The sequence below is a fragment of the Acanthochromis polyacanthus genome, chromosome 9, assembly GCF_021347895.1.
Source record: "Acanthochromis polyacanthus isolate Apoly-LR-REF ecotype Palm Island chromosome 9, KAUST_Apoly_ChrSc, whole genome shotgun sequence".
Taxonomy (NCBI): domain Eukaryota; kingdom Metazoa; phylum Chordata; class Actinopteri; family Pomacentridae; genus Acanthochromis; species Acanthochromis polyacanthus.
This window is the reverse complement of record NC_067121.1, coordinates 35,958,319-35,976,823: the sequence shown is the minus strand read 5'-3', so window position 1 is coordinate 35,976,823 and position 18,505 is coordinate 35,958,319. Positions and strand designations below refer to the sequence as shown.

At 39.3% G+C, this 18,505-nt stretch overlaps 1 protein-coding gene across 2 annotated transcripts in view; it reads right to left on the bottom strand.

The window, feature by feature from the left end:
- The window catches only part of col15a1b (collagen, type XV, alpha 1b), a 56,517-nt gene that overhangs the window by 26,218 nt on the left and 11,794 nt on the right, over positions 1-18,505 (bottom strand). The window contains exons 1-4 of one of the 2 annotated variants that reach the window (XM_022191664.2): positions 8,354-9,039; positions 3,863-4,050; positions 3,212-3,421; positions 2,781-2,933 (exon numbers count right to left, since the gene is read on the bottom strand). In XM_022191664.2, the coding sequence (XP_022047356.2) occupies positions 2,781-2,933; positions 3,212-3,421; positions 3,863-4,050; positions 8,354-8,756 (954 nt within the window). In that variant the 5' untranslated portion in view covers positions 8,757-9,039. Of the gene's footprint in view, positions 1-2,780; positions 2,934-3,211; positions 3,422-3,862; positions 4,051-8,353; positions 9,040-18,505 lie in introns of those variants that run through there. The other variant, XM_022191665.2, reaches the window with a different exon arrangement.

Here is an 18,505-nt window from a genome sequence, read left to right as displayed (position 1 = left end):
ATTTGACAGATCTACCTGTCACCTAAACGCAATCTCCCCGAAAGTCCCTCAAAGCACAACTAAGAGATATGAAGTTGCTGTATTCTGTGTCATTGGTCCTCATCTCTGAAATAACCTTTCAGAGGAGGTCAGAGTATCTGGTTCAGTGGACAGCTTGAAATTAAACTTTAAAATGTATCTTTAAGGCTCGTGCTAATGTAGCTTTTTGGCAGTTTCATGTAATTTACTGGCATCAGATGCATTTATCATTTGCACCATCATGGACTTTTTGTATTTTACTGCCTTATTTTTCTATCACTATTTTTTATTTTATTTTATTCTCTTTCATTAACTCTTAGATGCAGAAATGATTGGACCCTACACTCTTCCATAAGTTGGTCAAAAACGATCAGTATAAGAATCAATGTGTTTTAGTACCTTTTTTTGTCATTTTGAATAAGAATAATCATTTGTAGAAGGATTTCATGTTTGAAATATGTTTATTTTTCACTTTACAACAGATTCTGAACATTTTGCTAACTGAAAAATAAGAATGCTACACCAAGCAGCAATAGAAGAATGTCAACATCCATTTTGTTGACATTTTTCCACTGTTTTCCTCCAGCTGTTGCTGCTCTCCGTCCCCCATTACAGTCTTTTAAAAGTATAAAATGTAACTTCAAAATTTAAATGGAATGATGTCAAAAACATGTTTTGATGAATAGCTGGAATATGAAATGATAAAAACATGTCACTACAAACATATTACAAGAAAACAACCTCTCCGGGCCATTTTCAACCCACTTGTGGATATAAGGGTTAAGGTAAAGCACCTTGAGTTACAGGTGCTGTATCAACTATGGTTCTTCCTCATATTACTATTACTGTTGTTGTTATAAATTGAATGAGGTTGGGACACCGTTACATTGAGCAGCTATAACCTTTATTTCTATTTGGTCTGTGTCTTCAAGAACATATATCTAAAGCGTGACTAACTCTGTTATTGCCTCTTTCTTCCTCTCTCTACAATCACAGGATACACAGGAACCCGACACACACAATGAAGTACAGTCCACTTGCTGATATCGCCATAGAGACCAGATTTTCAAAGAGACACACACATATGTATGCACAGAAACATGCACGACACTCACATTCCCCGTATAATAGTAATGGCACTGTTTTTATGGGAAACAAGAGGGAAATGTCCACTATTTTGGTCAATAATCATAACATCTCCAGCATTCAAACACACAACACATGCTGACTGAAAAGGGCCCCATGGCATGACTGCACTCTTGTGAAGCCCAAGACAACAAATCAAGAGCACACGCACACAACAGACACACACAAACACACACACACACACACACACAGTGACCCAGATAGACACAACTGGACGTGACTGCCGCTGAGCGTGCATATATTCGGTCGTCATGCTTCAGATAACCCGTTCAGAAAGTCAGGCAACGCTGAACAAAGCAGAATGAAGTGAGGATGACTGCGTTGTCTCACCATGGTAACCACAGTTGACTACCAACTCGCATTTTTCTTTTGTGGGCATTGTTGAGGTGGAAAAGGACTGACAGTGATTCCTGTAGTAATGGCAGCGTCAAGAGCTCCCTCAGCTGCCTCTACTGTAACGGCTTTCATTTCTTCAGCCTGGGAGACTCTGGGTTGACATTTTACACACGTTTCTTTTAATGGTAATCATGCAAACATGTTGTGTTTTTTTTTTTGGAAAACTGTTTTAACTGTTTTTAACCTTACCACTCCATCACCCTTGGCATGGCAGCACACTCTGAGGCCTTGATCTAACCACAAACAAGCGATGTTGACATGTCCAACTTCCTCATCATGTTTACTCCCCCATCCTTTCCTCCCTTCAACACCTCACCCTTCACCCTCCCTTCATCCTTTCTATGCGTTCCTCCCTTTTTACTCTGTCTCTGATCTTCACAAATATCTACAGAGTCAGCAAAGGTTGTAGTACCGGAACTGGTCATTGACATTTATACCCCAGATCCAGATGAGGGTTGATTTGCCCTGTGAAGCTGGTCATCATATTTCTTTTTGGTCATGCAAAGTGAAATATACTGGAAAGGCTGTGTAAGAATGTGCAGGTCTCCATAAAATTAATTAGAGGAGAAGCTGTTCAGAAGATTAGCTTTTCTTTCCTAAGTTATTTAGCAAACTAAAAGCACAGGAAATTTGCAATAAAATTTGTAGCTGGTCCACTCATAGTTCCAGTGTTCAGCAATGGTCTTTTGTACTGTTTAAAGTTTTAAGCTTTAAACTTCAACCAGTACGCAAAGAAGATGACGAAGATGTCTTAATCTGTGCTTAAACTGTCACTGTCTGACATACCAGTACCTATAACCCCATAAATTAAGAATGGAACATATTAAAAACGTTCACATGCTGCTTTTCTACCTGCATTCATTCACAATTTCTAAGTACTCGTTCTTGAAAACATGGACACCAATGCTTTTTTGTTTTGTTTTTTTGCTGGTGCTCTGTGCAGTGCAATGGTCAATAGCATTTGCTCAAAACAAATTGCTTCCTTAGTCTGAATGCTGGGAGGTTTCCAGAGGAGACAGAGTGAGAGGAGATGATATTTCAACTCTTTCACATGCTAATGAGAGGCCAAAATGCACACAAACAAAGTGAAAAGACCAACTGCACACTAGTATTGACACAGGCAGCCTCTCGTTCTTCCTCCTTTTTGTTTTTTGTAGTCCAATTTCACTGAAAAAAAGACTACCACAGACATACTAAGCGATTTCTTTCCCCCCACTTACCACAAACTTGTCAAGCCCCGTGCTTCCTGCATTGGCTACAAAGATGCCCGAGTTGTGTGAGAAGCTGAGCTTTTCTGGCCTCCGATGGAAAGTCGTCCGTTCAGCCTCTCCACAGTCCATGTAGAGACGCACCTCGTCATGCTCCACCACCACCTGACAGGCAGAGCAGACACACACGTTACAAACACGCCTTATTGCCTGTATTGTTCTGAAGTTGCCTTTAAAGAACAATGATTTAATCTGGTGTCTTTGTGTAGAGTGATTGACAAAAGACCGCTGTTGATAATCTTTGAGCATAACTTCACCAATTTCAGTTTATCAGTAAGCAATGCGGCATGTTGTTGAGTATTTAGCATAAATAAATCAGCAGAAAGGCTAGCGTCAACAGATACTCGTCCTTGAATTTGTTCGGTAGTATATGTGGGGCTTACTGTAAATCGTGCCCACTGGTCAGTCATATCTGGAACACTAAAGGCAGCAGCTTTGTGGCTGTGGGAGGCCTGCTCTTTGTCAGTGTAGTACAATAAGATGCTCTGGAGTCCTCCACGAACTGGAGTGAGGGCCAAACCCAGCTCCACCACTTTCTGACGGGCATCTGTGATGGCGAAGAGCACACCACCTTTCTGGTTAGCTGGACGCACCTGGAATAATGGAATGATAAGGGACATCAGATGTAGCTAAAGCTTGTGGCTTCTGCATCTTCCTCCTATGATGTGATTATTAGTCCCAGCATAAGAAGCATATATACAAAAGCAAATCCCACAGAAGTCTCAGCATAAACGAAGACGACATATTCTTTCTATGTTTGCTTTAACCAGCAATGATTAAAGTTTGTACATTAAGTCATATATAAAATAACCAGAAAAACATGAACTGACTTTTGTTGTCTTAATTGATCATCAGACTTCTTTGAGGTGGGCAACACGGTGAGGCATCAACTTATCATTATGCTTTACATTGAAGTTCATATAACTCGTAATACATTTCTGATTTTGACATAATCACCACTACACCTTTAAATAACCTTAATGGCAGCATGAAAGAGGTTTAAAAGGTTGTAGGGTTCAACGCTGTAGTATTACCGTGGCAATGATGGCAAAGTCGCGGTAGAATGACCCTGGCACAAAGGTTTTGGTGAGTCGGCCAATGTTGGCTTCGGGCCCAAAGTTGTAGGCTGGAAAACCCTCGTAGCCAGGAGTGAAGGAGACTGAAGGAGGCAGGGGGACGCCAATTAACTCCGTCAGGTCGAGATGACTTCCTGAGCCTCGCTCTGAAACAGAGAGATGGGGATGATGTAAAAACAGAAATATATAATCCCTTCTGTAGCAATGATGCATTTTTGCATTTCCATTCAGAGATGCATTTGGACTTCATTGCAGCATCTGATATTTATGGCAAATGATCTGCGCAACTCCAGAAATTCCATGGGTAGAAGACACTACAATCTTATAATTTAGCTGTTTATCTAATATCTGAATTGTTTTCCTCAATGATGGGATAACGTAAATATTTAGCTACTGTAATTGCGCAGCTGAATTAGCTCGAGATTACAAATACTGTGTGTTAGTAACACCCATTCTAACAGATGTCTGAACCCCCATCCTCCCCCATCTGTCTGCTACCTGTGTGTTGCTGGTTCATTCACCACATTAGAGTAAGGAGGAGATGTGCTTACAAATCACCCTGACACGGCTTTAATTTAACTTGATTTGATGTAGACTCTGCCCACACGCCTCACTGCTCAACCTCGTACAGACATAATCCTCCGAAACAGAAAAGCACACACAATGGCTGGCAATTAGAGTATTTAGTGTCATGTGAAGACATGGCTTCACATTCCCTTGATTCCCCACCACCACGGAGCCCGTCTCCTGCAGCGACAAACGCTCACTTCAGCATTCCAGCCACACTCACCTCTGCTACCTATATCTCTGCCATGCACAGACACAAAGAAGATATGCATACATCCAGGCACACATCAAACAGACATGTCACCCACGTGAACACACAAACCCCAGACCGGACCAGACAGGCCAACATTTGGGGGTCTCTAATTCATCAGGCCGACCAACTGGAAGCATACCTGATTAGAGGGTTTAGTGTGTGTATGTGTGTGTGTGTGTGTCTGTGTTAGTGCACCACTCACATCACTACAAGTGGACCTCTGCACAGTTATTGTTGCAAACACAGGTGGTCAGGTGGGCAAACAAAATACAGACACACACACAAACACACCAAAGCCCCCACACCTCCAGTCCAGATGTGCACTCATTAGCACTCTGTAATGACTGCAAGAAACAGACAAACTCTCCCCTGAGAGAATTAAAGTAAGAACCAGCATGTTGACCTGTGGCCACTACATAACTTTAACTTCATTCCTGCACTGTGAGACAAAGATTTTTAAAATAAAGGTTAATGTTACTGTTAGAATCTGGTCAGAGACTGACTTGGCAGCAGAGATCTGCTGGTGATTACCAGTCATAACTTGGATGGCAGCCATTTCAAGATACAGAAAGACCAATGCTCACATAGCTGTGAAGGGTTCTCAAGGTCCAGGCTAGCCAAAAAGCAAGGGGATAGAAAAAAAAGAGGGTAGTCAATTGTGCAGGTTTGTGAGAAAAGGGCAGCAAGCAGTCTCTCACAGTTTTGGGGAGTCAGTTCACTGACAAAAATAGACTCATTTACAGCATGCAAATCATGTTTGACGTCATTATTAAACTATTTTTTTTAGAAGTGTGTTTGATCAAAAAAGTATGGTTATGTGCAATGTCAACAGGTTAACTCATGATGATGCACTCATGGATAAATATTGGAAAACTGAAGGTATCAGATCTACAAAGCAACTTGAAGCTAATTTTGGCTTATTTTCTTAACATTTTCATCCCAGAAACTCTCATCAATGCTTTTCCAAGCTCTGCTTCCCTACAAGGCAGTAGAAACTGAGAAAGCTTTCAGGATGAATGGATAAACAGTGTAATAAATAAATGGTTATAATGCCTGAATTAAATGTCTTTTTTTTAGAGGCACAAGCCTTAATAGGACCATAGACGAAATGTGCTCATTCTTCAAGCAGCTGTTTGATAAGTTACCTTAAAAAAATGAGAAAAAATTTAATTGGATTTTAATATAAATTTGTGATTTCAAAGTATATCAGTCTACCAAATTGTGAATTTCATGACAACCTGAAGCTAAAATTACAGCTAGCTATTGTTTAAGCTAGGCTAGTTATCTTTCTTCAGGGTAAAGTTAATTTAGTAATTTGTTTTGTTGTTTTTCCATGACTACATCTAGCTAATTACTTACTTGCATCCCAGACTAAATTATTTGCCAAAAAATAAAATTGATACATTTTAAATACAGGAAACAGATAGCTGGTTTAGCTAAGGCAAACTGTTGCTAGCTAAGCTAGTTCACCAGCTAGTTTAAGTGGCTGTAGTTAGCTTTCTTGGTTTAGCTCTGTTCATAGTTCTTTTTTACATTTTAGTAAAAAATTCAATTTTCTTTTGTTGGAATAAAAAACTTCATCAGCAGCAACATTTAACACAATGATAAAAACAGCACCAACAGAAAAGAAAAATGCCAGCTAGTGAAAACAGAACATTTTTGACAGGTTAGCATTTAGATGCTAAACATCTTCTTGACAGTCAATGGACATCAAAAAAGAATAGAAATAAATGAATACTGGACTTATAGGCTTCCAAAACTACAACTCCAATTGAATGTTAATGTTTGATGGATGTAAATAGTTAGTTATTTACTAAAAGTCATATAATTTGCCAATAATATTGTTGCATTTTCGTCCTGTACCAATACATGCGAGTGTCCAATCAATGAATGCAACTTTAGCTAAAGAAAGTAATGATCAAATGTTAAAAATGCTAAATGCAAAAGTGAAAGTACAACATTAAAATATACTTAGCTAAAAATACATGGTTTTTTTTTTTGTCAAATTCAAGTTTAAAGGTAATGTACTAAGCATAATTTGTCCATAAAATCTTCAGTTAAATATCTATAAAATATTATTCTGTAATGTAAGATATACTTTCACTCAGTTTCTCGGATCCTTTTGACCACACATACACTTGCATATACACAAATGTGTCATAATTCGTTTAACTGCGACTGTGGACAAATCCTATTCTAACGGCATCACGTGATTTAGATTAAACAGTACACAGAGCAAAATGAGATTTTTTAAAAAAGAAGTTGCATGGATTCCCGACCTCAATTTATTAATTATTCCAATGATTGATTATTCCTTATTCCAATCACTGAGTCATCATTAATTCACTCTCTAAGCCAATGGCAGAGACTTACACATTTCCCAGTCAGGATTCAGGTCAACCAAACAACACTTTATCAGTATCTGAAGTAAAAAAATTTTCTCTCTATTTTGCAGCACCGATTATTTCAGCCCCATATTTTTTCCCCTCCTGAACCTAATCCCCACCACAGTGGCCACATGAATGCTTGATCAGCTTGTGTAGACTTATAAAACCAATATTACCGCCTCCCTCAGTGTTGCCACGTATAACCTTTTAAACCCACCTTGACCTCGCATGCTACACAAAAGCTTCCTGTTGCTTGGCTCACACTCTCTCTAACTTTCTTAGACTCTACAGGGCACACCAGGGTAGGCAGGACTGTGTCATGTACCAACACGCAGCAATAATATTAAGGGATTCTGTGCTGCCTCATGACTCGATGCCTTGGGACAAGGGAACAGACAATTCTAAATACAGCAAGTGATTTAAAGATCTGCTGAACCTTGTGCACCATCACCATGGCATATTAAACAAATCTTAAGTTAGTAAATGTTGTACATGTATAAAACTAAGTATTAGCAGGTGCAATCCCTTTACTGCAGTCATTTGACAGCACACTGAGGTTAAGTATCCTAATTAAAGCTGCACTAGTCATATTTTTAACATCAATATTCAATAAAATGAATAATGTGAAAGCGGTCCCTTATAGACAAATCCGCAGAGGATGATTTTAGCCCTTTCGCCTTTTGTTTTGATTCCACCACCATGATTAACTCAGGTCCTTTCGCAACTTTTCCATCAACAAAACAGTTTAAAAAATGCACTACAGCCTACACCACCTTCCCACTTCTAAATTACAGCTAACAACTTTCACATTAGCTATATCAAGTGGATAAAACAAATAAATCAATGCAACTTTAAGCACATTACAGAGATTGTGCAGTCTTATTGCTTATAGCACAACATCTCAACTTTGGAGTTGATAATGATTTCTGATACACAAATTTTGCATATGCGCATCATACATATTTCTCTTACCGTTCTTGTTTTCTTTATTGCAAAATATTGCATAGTGTGCAACAAATAGCATCACTTTTTTTTTTACTTATTTGGTTTTAAATAAGACAGCTTCTCTCCAAAGGGTCATATATTCCTATAATATTTGGACATTCTGGTCCAAATATTACAGAAATATAAATACCCTAATGTCAAATACTAAATATATGAAGCAACTGTAGCCAACACTGAGCACAAATCTGCCAAAGAGAGATTTTGGGAAAGAATGCAACTTAATTTCAACACACTCACCACTCTTCCAGTATTTCAGTGGTTTGTTTTGGGACCTGCTTTTGCTGCCTCCACCTGAATTGCCCTCTGGAGGTATGGTCCCAGGTTCTACAGTGCTATAGACAGGGACTGACACTCCTGAGCCGGGTGAAGTAGGAGCCAGCACAGACCCTTCTGTGCCCTCCACAGCTTTCTCCGTCACCCTGTCCTTCTCTCCCGTCCACTCTGTCCCTGTCGGCAGGAAGTCAGTAGGGCCTGAGGATGTGATGGAGGTGACAGAAGTAGCGGTGGAGGGAGGAGAAGAGGTGGTTCTAGGGTTCGCCCAGAGCAAACTCCACCACTGGCATCGTACGGGAGGTGAGAGGATAAAGAAGAGCACAAGAGACAGGTGAAGGGCTCCCATCATCTGTCTGTGCACACTCATGCACTCCGTTCGGTTGAACTGCAGAGGTTTGCACAGGTACAAACATATAGGCGAGGCAGGTGCTTGGTGTCCAGCTATGAGAGGTTTACTTGCACATACAGAGTCCAGCAGGGTGGAAAAGTAGTCCAGAAGATCCAGTGGCACAAAAAAATATTGTTGGCCTCTCAGTGCATCTTTTAATTTCTTCCCTTTTTCCTCTTCTTGTCTTCTTTGTTATGACCTCTCCCTTTCTCCAGCAGTGCCTGTCTCCTGCTCTGTTTGTAACTCCCTGACGTCTCCACCCCCCACCCACCCTCGCTCCCTGTGTAATTATTGACTCCCCCTGCTCTGGAGGGGGCACTCTACAACACAGCTGACTTGATTTTCTCTCCCAGTTTTTTCTCAGACAGGAAGATTAGAGAGTTTGTGAGCTGACCACTCCTCCATCCTCTTTCCTCTCTCGCTCTATAGCAGAAAGGTCAAGAAGAAAGTAGCTGAAAGACCCCCTTTGGTGAAAAAAAAAATGTTAATATATCTTTATGGTGTTTTTTTTTTTTATACGATGGAAGTCACATCATGAGTGAAATAAACAACCAGCATCATGTCTGATCATTTCTGCGTTGAAACTGCAGTATGACAATGACAGTTTCAAAAACACAGATTTGGGCTTCCAGGGTTTCAGATGAAACAAATCTAAGCAACTAATCCGTGTTGGGGCTTTATCTATCTTTTTTCCTTCTTCAGATTCAGTTTCCAGTTCTAACATGCAGGACTAAACTACTCCAATATCGCAGCTTTCAATTGTGTAGCCGAGAGTAGTTTTAACAGTGTTTGTGTAGAGTTGTAGGCGAGCTGGTGTGTTTGAGCTACAGCAAATAGGGTGGAATTAGAAGCAGGGATCCACACATTGTAAAGGAGGCAACTGTGAAGAGTTATATATCTAACCCATTTTAAGGCAGGCTATGGGTTATTTCCACAGAAAAGACCTGTAAAATGTGATTTTATTACTCATAGATAAGATTTTTGATTGCTAATCAATGACAGGAGAGGAACTATAAGAAACACACCGAGGAACTAATATCTTTGATTATAAATTCGTATATGTAGTAAAGCACTTAATTCTGGATTGCATACTCAATCTCAGTGAACATACTGTAATTGTTATTAACAAGTGTAAACTTATGTCTCACTAACAAGCAGCAATTTCAGTGCTGAAAAAGTCAGTAGCAAAAACTGCGGTTCCTCAAATGGCCACTTGAGCTAGGGCACAGAATAGAGTCAGCCTCCATAGACCTCCATGTTGAAATGCGTAACTTCACAGCAGAAATACAAATATGATCAGTGTGGTACAAAAAACAGTTTTGGTTCCTGTGGCTATTTTCAGTGCTCATGAAACGCATACATGGGGGATTTGTTTTGTACTTGACCTATTTAAATTTTATAAAGGCCTAAACTTGAGCTTCATTAAGGATATTACTAGTTTTAGAGACAGATGAGTGCTCTAGGAGAGTTCATGACCCAGAGATGGCCCGCCTCAGCTTCACTAATGCTCCACCTCCCCTCCACCTTTAAATACAGGCTATGGTTAGTAACGACATGTTTTAAACACCTTTAAGAAAGTCTACACAGGTTCTAATAAGCCTTCACTACAACGTTCTGAAGCTTTTTAGTGAAGGCTTGCGTGCAGATCAATGTTCACAAGGCTTGGTGTCTTTAAGGTTGAAATGCTTAAATGGTCTTCTTTATTGCAAATAGTGCATCAATTCAAAACCTGACTCAAATTAAGATATTTTTTCATTTGCTAAAAGTTGAATGGAGGCATTTATCAAGTGTGGGCCTTCTTCTCTGCTGCAGTTCAGTGATCATGGAGCACAGACAGGGGCCCCGTGCTGCTGATGACAAAGAGAAGCCTGTTCTGTTGTATTGTGCGTCTCTAAATGTTTGATGAGGTTCAGGATGAGGGCTGGAGTCCTGCTGAAGATGGGGCATCGGGTGTTTGTTTAGGCTGTTATAGCAAGTTTCATTTAAAAACTACACTACATGAGGAATTCTCTGGTGGAAAGGTAGCTAAAATATAAGTCTTCCATCCTGTTCCACTTTAACAATAATATATTTGGGGTTGGAACGTAACCTGGACCAAATGCAAGAACCCCAAAAATACATGGGTTTATAGGTGTAAGGAGATAGATGATGATGATGGTAGCACCAGCACTACCTGCTCAGGTAATGTTCAACATCAGAGAAAGAAAGGTAGGCGAAGAATTACTCATGATTTTTTTTTTTTTTATCATTTGGATTTGCACTTGATCTACCTGTTTGTTTATTTTTTACATTGAAATGCAAGAACAAAAACACGAGATCCTCGAACTACATTCCCATCACATTTTTCCAATTTTTTTGGACAATTTCACTTAAATACCACTCTTAGATAATTCATATAATGCAGTTCAGCTTAATTATAACCCATTACATCCAACTGGAACACAAGTACCACCATCTGTTTGTCTTGAAGCTCTAACCTCTGGTGTTCTGCACAACAGCAGGGCATGGAAATGCATGGATTTACATTTTTCTTTTGACATTTGTCTGGAATGTCACTTAATATTTGGCTGCATTTGAATGAAAATCCTGAATTTTAGTTAAGCCCATAATCACTCAATCTCAGCCACTTCTAAAGAGGCATTTTTGGGGGTTACACAAATCTCATCTTTTACAGCCAGGGCAGACATTGTGACTTTTTATGCAGAAAAGTGGTAGTGCAGTAATAATGTTTCAAAAATCACAGTGAGCCACACCAGCATGCATGATACCTGGACCCTAGGAACAAAGCAGTTTAACAGAATTCACCCATCTTTCATTGTATTATTTAAACACTATTCGAGTCAGCATGTCATCTGTCATCTGAGTGCTTTTCTTGTTTTTAGTTTAACTTTTATTTCCAGTGATTCCTTCTGATAACTTCCTTACCTGTTTTTGTTAGTTGCAGGTACTGTGCTGATAAAATTGACCCCTAGAGAACATCTGCTGAGAACATACTGATGCATGAACTGTTGTGGGATAAAATGGGTGGGGTGGTCTCTAATGGAGCAGATAATGGGTTCAGGATTTAAAGAGAGGGTAAAGGACGAGGCTTGATTAGTCAGGGATGAGGGGATGCAGAGTGGGATGGGGTGAGGATGAGTTAACAGGGCTGAGGAAGAGAAGCACGGGGGCAACACTGATGCTTCACCACAATGAAACCTGCAGTGTTCTGCCAACAGGAGCACAAATACACCACATCAGAGGTAACTACTGTATAATCATCGCCCCCTGACCCCCAAACAACCACCCGTCCCTCTCTGACCCTGTTAAGCTTCTCAATGCTGGTTAGCAATTACACACAACCAACAACAGGTTGTGTCTTTAAAGCAGCATTAATTGGTTTTGTTGTCACTTTAATGATACACCGTGAAAAAAGTTAAATAACAGTGGGATATTTTGATGTTCACACACAGTGACAGTAACTGCAGATATCTGTGTAATTGTGTGGTTTCCCATTGTAGAGACTGAATTACTATTGGTACAAATACATCTTTCTGATGTGGACATCATGTACAGTTTTGGCCCGAATTTTTTTCAGTCAACATGAAACTTAATCTTTTGTTCTGATTTTACTAGATATTGTCTGTAATTGATCAAAAGAGGGAACATCTGTGAAATAACAGCCTTGAGTATATAATGAGTTACCATTTCTCAGTCCTGAATATGCAGTTTTGTTTTTCAAAAAATCAATAATATCTGTAAAATAATGATATATTTGCTGATTTTAATGCACTAAAAATTGTGCGACGTTACAGTCAAATTCTTGCAGATTCTTGGTATGAATGTTATTTATGGTTTTCGACTGTTCTTTTTTTGAGTTAACATGTAATTTACTATTTTTTGTGATTTTACTAATTATCTATAATTTGACAGCAAGAAAAAAAAATGATTGCCTGCTTTACTGGTTCCCTGTCAAGTTTTGCAGTAACATGCACACGTCATAAAGTTGGAGTACCAGTGTTGAAGCAAATTTAATCTGATGTTCTGGGGAGGGTTGCAATAGCAGTACTGCAGTGCATTTAGTTGTTCCTCTTCAGTGAAAGACTGGAGAGGAGACTTGCACTCAAGGGAAGTTAAATTGCATTATCACACCAATTTCATTCAGTCGCCTAAATTTGCATTTAGTTTCAAATAGAGATGTGACATTGGCAAACGAGTCAGTCATTTGAATGGCTCTCGATAAGAACCGGTTCACAGTTGCGAGCCATTCATATATGCAAATATCCCGTGCTTTCTTCACATGGATGACTAATGACACCTCCGAGTTTGAGCTGTCCACAGCACGCTCCATTCATGTAAACAGCTATATATGCAGCTGGATTAGAGGAGGAAGAGTGTGAGTGCCACCTAATACCAACTGAAGACTGGAGTGGAGGAGGAGGTATCAGTGATGGAAAAAAACACACAAAATGAGTTTGAGTCAATGGAAACGTAGCAGCATTTGAATGCACTTCACTGGGGACAACACACAAGGTGGAGCACAGTGCAATATTTATCAGAAAAACATCTCTTTCGAGTCCAGGTCAACAAACGACTACCAAGCCACCATATATCGCCATATATATCATATATGTATGCATGTAAATTAAGAATAGGAATCAAAAGTCAATGGAGGATATACTGGTGGAATGTGTAAATTGGAATTATTCTGATCCATATAACTGCTACCACTGACTTATTTCTTAACAAAAGAGATCCCTGGTTGATTTCTAAAATAAATTAATATAACAACGAGCCAGTTTTCTTGAACGACTCTTTGAAAGGAACGGTTCTTCAAGAACCAGCTCCCTTCAAAGAGACAGAAATCCTATCTGCAGTTTCAAAACAATGAACAGAAATGTCAGTTTAAACTAAACCCAATATCAAGTTGATGCAATTACTAACATCAGTATGTCAACACAACTCATCAAAACATGTCTGCAATATAAAAGGTTTACAAAAAACTGTAAATTACAGTCTTTTTTTTTTTAAATCTTGCATCAATGCGATGATTCAGTGATGGGAAAAGTCCCTTGAACTGCTTTCTAGAATGTAGATGACTTTAGGCTGCTACCTTCTAATGGATGAATGATGTGGGGTGAAGGATGTGAAAGATTATCAATCTGACTTCAGTACAGGCGTTATGGTGTTAACATGTAACAAAAAAAAGTGGCCTCTTTCATGTGCACAGGCTGGCAAAACGCTCCCACATTCTTATGAGTATTTTCAGACCTTTTTTTCTATACATGGTGACCCCGTTTAGGGCCTCTGGATTCCAGGAAGAGTCACCCCTTCACCCTTCACCTCTGTCTCACTTCCCGCTCTACCTAGCAACCGCCCTGACAATAAACTCTAATTGGTTTACTGTCACAGCCAATCCCATGGGGGATGCTGTGAATTTATTCCCCCAAATAACTGTTTTAAGTGGCTGCAGGAGACACAACAGGAATCACAAGATCAGGAGGCATGTGTCCCTACGAGTCAAGGCAGATTAGCTCTAATGCACTTTTCAATATTCTTTTGATGTTTTTGCTAACAAATGAAGCCGCTTTAAAACTAAGACGTGCCCTTGTTTGGTCAGATCATTAAAAATCATACATTTGTGTGCTTTTGGTCATAAATATGCCATTTAAGTACAAATATTATATAGCTATGAGCATATCAGCCAATTTGTAATGTCAAAATCACAACAGAGGAAACATAATAAAGACACGTGGCCATAAAAATCAACTATAGTTCAATTTTGTTCCCAGCACTCTACTGCCACCTCGTGGGCAAAAGCAGGAAAACACAAAAACCAGAAAGAAGAACAGATGAAACCATGCAATCTTTGGTAGATAGACTATATTTCTGGATGAGATGATGAAACATGTGACCTTTAAAATTAAGTTAGGATTTGGTATTTCATTGGTGAAAAATATATGGGATTACACTCTGGTATGAAGGAAAGTAAAATTAAAATGATCACAGTAACCCACAACTACCAGATACAACAGGATGATTGCATTTGACTTGCCTCCAAACACCCCAAATTAGCTGTAGTGCTTTAATACAACATACTGGGGACTGAAGTGTTATATAGAAACAAAGCAGAGAAGTTACAGTTAAAAGCCCTGTACGAGTTAAAAGTTGGTTAAAATGGTAAAAATTCATCTTTTTCCACTTCATATATCAATGCAAAAGTAGAAGTTGAAAACACAAGGATCGCTCTGCTGCTTTGTGTGTTTATAAATCCTCCGTGTGTTTGTGCGGTTTCATGTGTTTGAATATACAAGGACTTTGCCAATTAGAGCGAAAGAGGTTTTGGCTCACCGACCAGTGTTTTTGTGCCAGAATAACACATGAACTCATTTGCTGTGGACTACGGATTCTGACAATGTGTTTGTTTTTAATGAAATAACTTCATTTTTCTGACAAACTACAACTGGGGCAATATATATTTGAGGGACTTTTGAAGTTCATGGGATATATCTTGCATACATTTTTATTAAAAGTAGAAAAATTAATGTTTTTATGTTCATTATGATCATGTCTTTACAAATTTCATAATCATTTATTATAGAAACAATCACTTATTAATAAAAAATGACTGGATATCAGCAAAATGTCAACTAAATAACCGTCCAAATTCAACAACAACCACCTTCTAATTTGCTGAACAATAATAAAATGAACTTATTTAAACATTGTTTGGATTGTGTTCTTATTATTAAATTGACCCAATAACACTTATCTTCAAACATTTTTAACTTTGCCTGACTGTCAGACAAGCACAAAATTCTCTTTTCCAGTCAATGTGTTATTATTTTTTATTGTTTTTATGCATGTGTGTCTGTATATTTGACTATATCCCTGCAGTTTTGACTGACACAGTCTTTCGACCAACCCTGAGGCAGATATCCAGGTGGGCGGGCTGTAGAGGTCAACAGAGAGGACCTGTTCTCAGGTAACGGCACGACACACTTACGCATTTTCAGACGCTCAAACACATGCACAGTGTAGCCGCCAGTCAAGCAGTCAATGAAGCCTGTGTTGCCAAGCTGTTTTTTTTTTCATACACCTCCCGTCCTTCCCTCCCTCCTCTTCCGCTCCTCCTACGATGAGTTTTCTTTTCATATTTCTAGGTTGTTTTCAATACATTTCCATAAAAAAAGGCTGCTCAGACACTAAAAACTCCCATTGTCATCATGAGTGGTGGCTTCTTACCCACATTAAGCTCTTGTCAGTTCATTGGTGGGCAATAGAGCCGCAGATAAGCATCAATAATACGACTAATAAAGTCCAAAAATGAACCTCGGGTTGCTTCAGGAAGGTACTGGATGAGTTCTGTTCCTGGTGCTAAATCAAGAGCAAAGACGAAAAACAAGGCTAAATGATTATTTCCAAAGCTTTTCAGTGACAGAGCATTTTGGGTTTGCAATTTATAGCATATTTTTTAAATCTAAAATGCCTCTCCAGAGCAGCAGCCTAATATTTGTGACCTTCCAAAATGATAAAATGGAAAAAAAAATAGTAATCATGGATAGGTTATGTGATGTTAATTTGCACCAATATGTGTATTAATTTTAGAATAAGGAATCTGCAATATGGAGGTCTTACTTGATCCAACCTGTAATTTACAACTACATCACTGAGGGGCAGCAGCACTTTTTAGCCGCACTCCTGCTCACAGCTAAGGTTCAGCCTGGATTGTACGAGCGTCTGTCTCACTGATCGAATCCCCAGCAGGTGGGAGACTAAAAATGTCTGGAATGTGAGAGATGATGGTGGATGTGCACGCGTGCAGACACAAATGGTAAAATGCGCACACATTCTCACACACTTTGAACCTCCATGACACTTGGGAGAATTTTGTCTCTTTGCCCCCATCGTCGGGCCAGAACTTGTTTCAAAACTTCTCAGCTGCAACTCTACGAAATTTGATGCAACAGGAAAGAAGCACAGCAATGCTGCATTCATTTTTGTCACAGTAATACCGGGTGGCCTCTTCATGTCAAGCTCAGCAACCTTCTAAGATTGACAGCAGTTTGCATGAAAACAGATTTCTCCTGCCTCAAGCACATGGACCTCCAAGATGGAAAGAGTTTAAATACGGCTATTATATTCTTTAGGACTATTTAATCTTAAGTGTGGGAAAGGAGGAGGCAGAGAAAAGACACGGACTGAGGGCTTCTTTAGAACAGAGGATAAGAAAAGAGCACTAAAGATAAAAGCAGGAGAAGAGAAAACTGGAGAAAATTGGGAGTCGGAGAGGTTATCTAGAGGAAAGTCTGACCTGAGGGTGGAATTAACCTCAAGAACTGACCTGCAAGCTCAGGCTTAAAATCGACCAGAGGCATAGAAGCTACAGAGGAAAGGTTTGATTTAAGCAGCAACTTTTCTTGTATTTGTACAGAGCCACATTTTAGTAGTCTTGATTGCATTGTGCTGATTGACAAATCATGTTGTACTCTGGTGACTTGATCCTATCAGAAAAACAAATTAAAAACAAGGTCTGGGCTTAATGACAACAGATAACTACAACAGAAACCCTGTATAAACAGCGTGTTATAGTATTTTATCTGCTTGTTGTTCATGTAATATTGGCAGTGAAGAGTTATAGTTGGCTGTGCCATTCAGAAACATATCAGGAATCTATGTGAAGGAAATGTTTGTCCAACTTTAATATAATTTCAAATCTGTGTGCTCGTGATGAAAGCCTCCATCGCTGAAGTTAAGATCATTTTGGATAATGACTGAGGCACACATCCAGCCAATTACATTACAGAAGTCATGAGGCCAAAAGAACACGGTCTCAGTTCCAGACACAGCTGACTAGACAGATCTGGAACGAGGTCCTGGTTGGATGTAGTTTATTTAACTTTCATAATCTTAAAAGGGTTCCACCATGTTTAGGCGATCTGGATCTTACAGAGTAGACACACTGTGTCTACCAGACGACTCAAAGCTTGAAAGGCCTTGTGTTGGAAACTAACCACTCTGCCTGAGTGCCCTTTAGCAAGAAGCCCTTTAAAGTCAAGGTTTGTTTCTGTGAGTGACCTCTGAACTCAAAATGAATGCCAGTTATTTCTTTTACTGACATATTTATACAGACATGCTGCTACAACGAGCATATCAGCTAATCAAATCTATGAATAAGCTTATTTATGAATAACTGCACTCTTTGTATTCTAGAGAGAGCAGGCATTTGTGTTCAGCAAATAAGATCTCATAAACAGCAAACTTGTAAAACTTAAAAGTGGGGCATTTCAAAGTAGGTGAATGTTGGAAATTTGCAAATTGGCCAAACTTTTAACGTCAAAAGATGAAAATATGGACAAAGTTTGCTACCATCAGCTCAGATTTACCGCTACAAGATGAAGAGGCTCTCAAGACCAATGTTACGCAAAGGTTGATGCTACGGGTACGGACCCGTACCCGTAGCATCTGTACTAGAGGTACGGACCCGTTAAGGTCACTGAAGAGCTGGCGCCGGTTAACTACTATTTGCTGCACATTACAGGCAGGTTATATGAATGACTTTGACGGCGAACATTGTATAATTTAACCAAAAATACACCGTCTCCTCTCACACTTTAGACATTACAGTTTTTACGCTTTTCGACGCCGTATATAAATTGTTTGAAGTCCAGTTCCTATTAATTAGTTTACCGCGTTCAGTGGTGGAAGCGGCTGACGAACTCCATTGCAAATGTTCCCATTTAATTTCG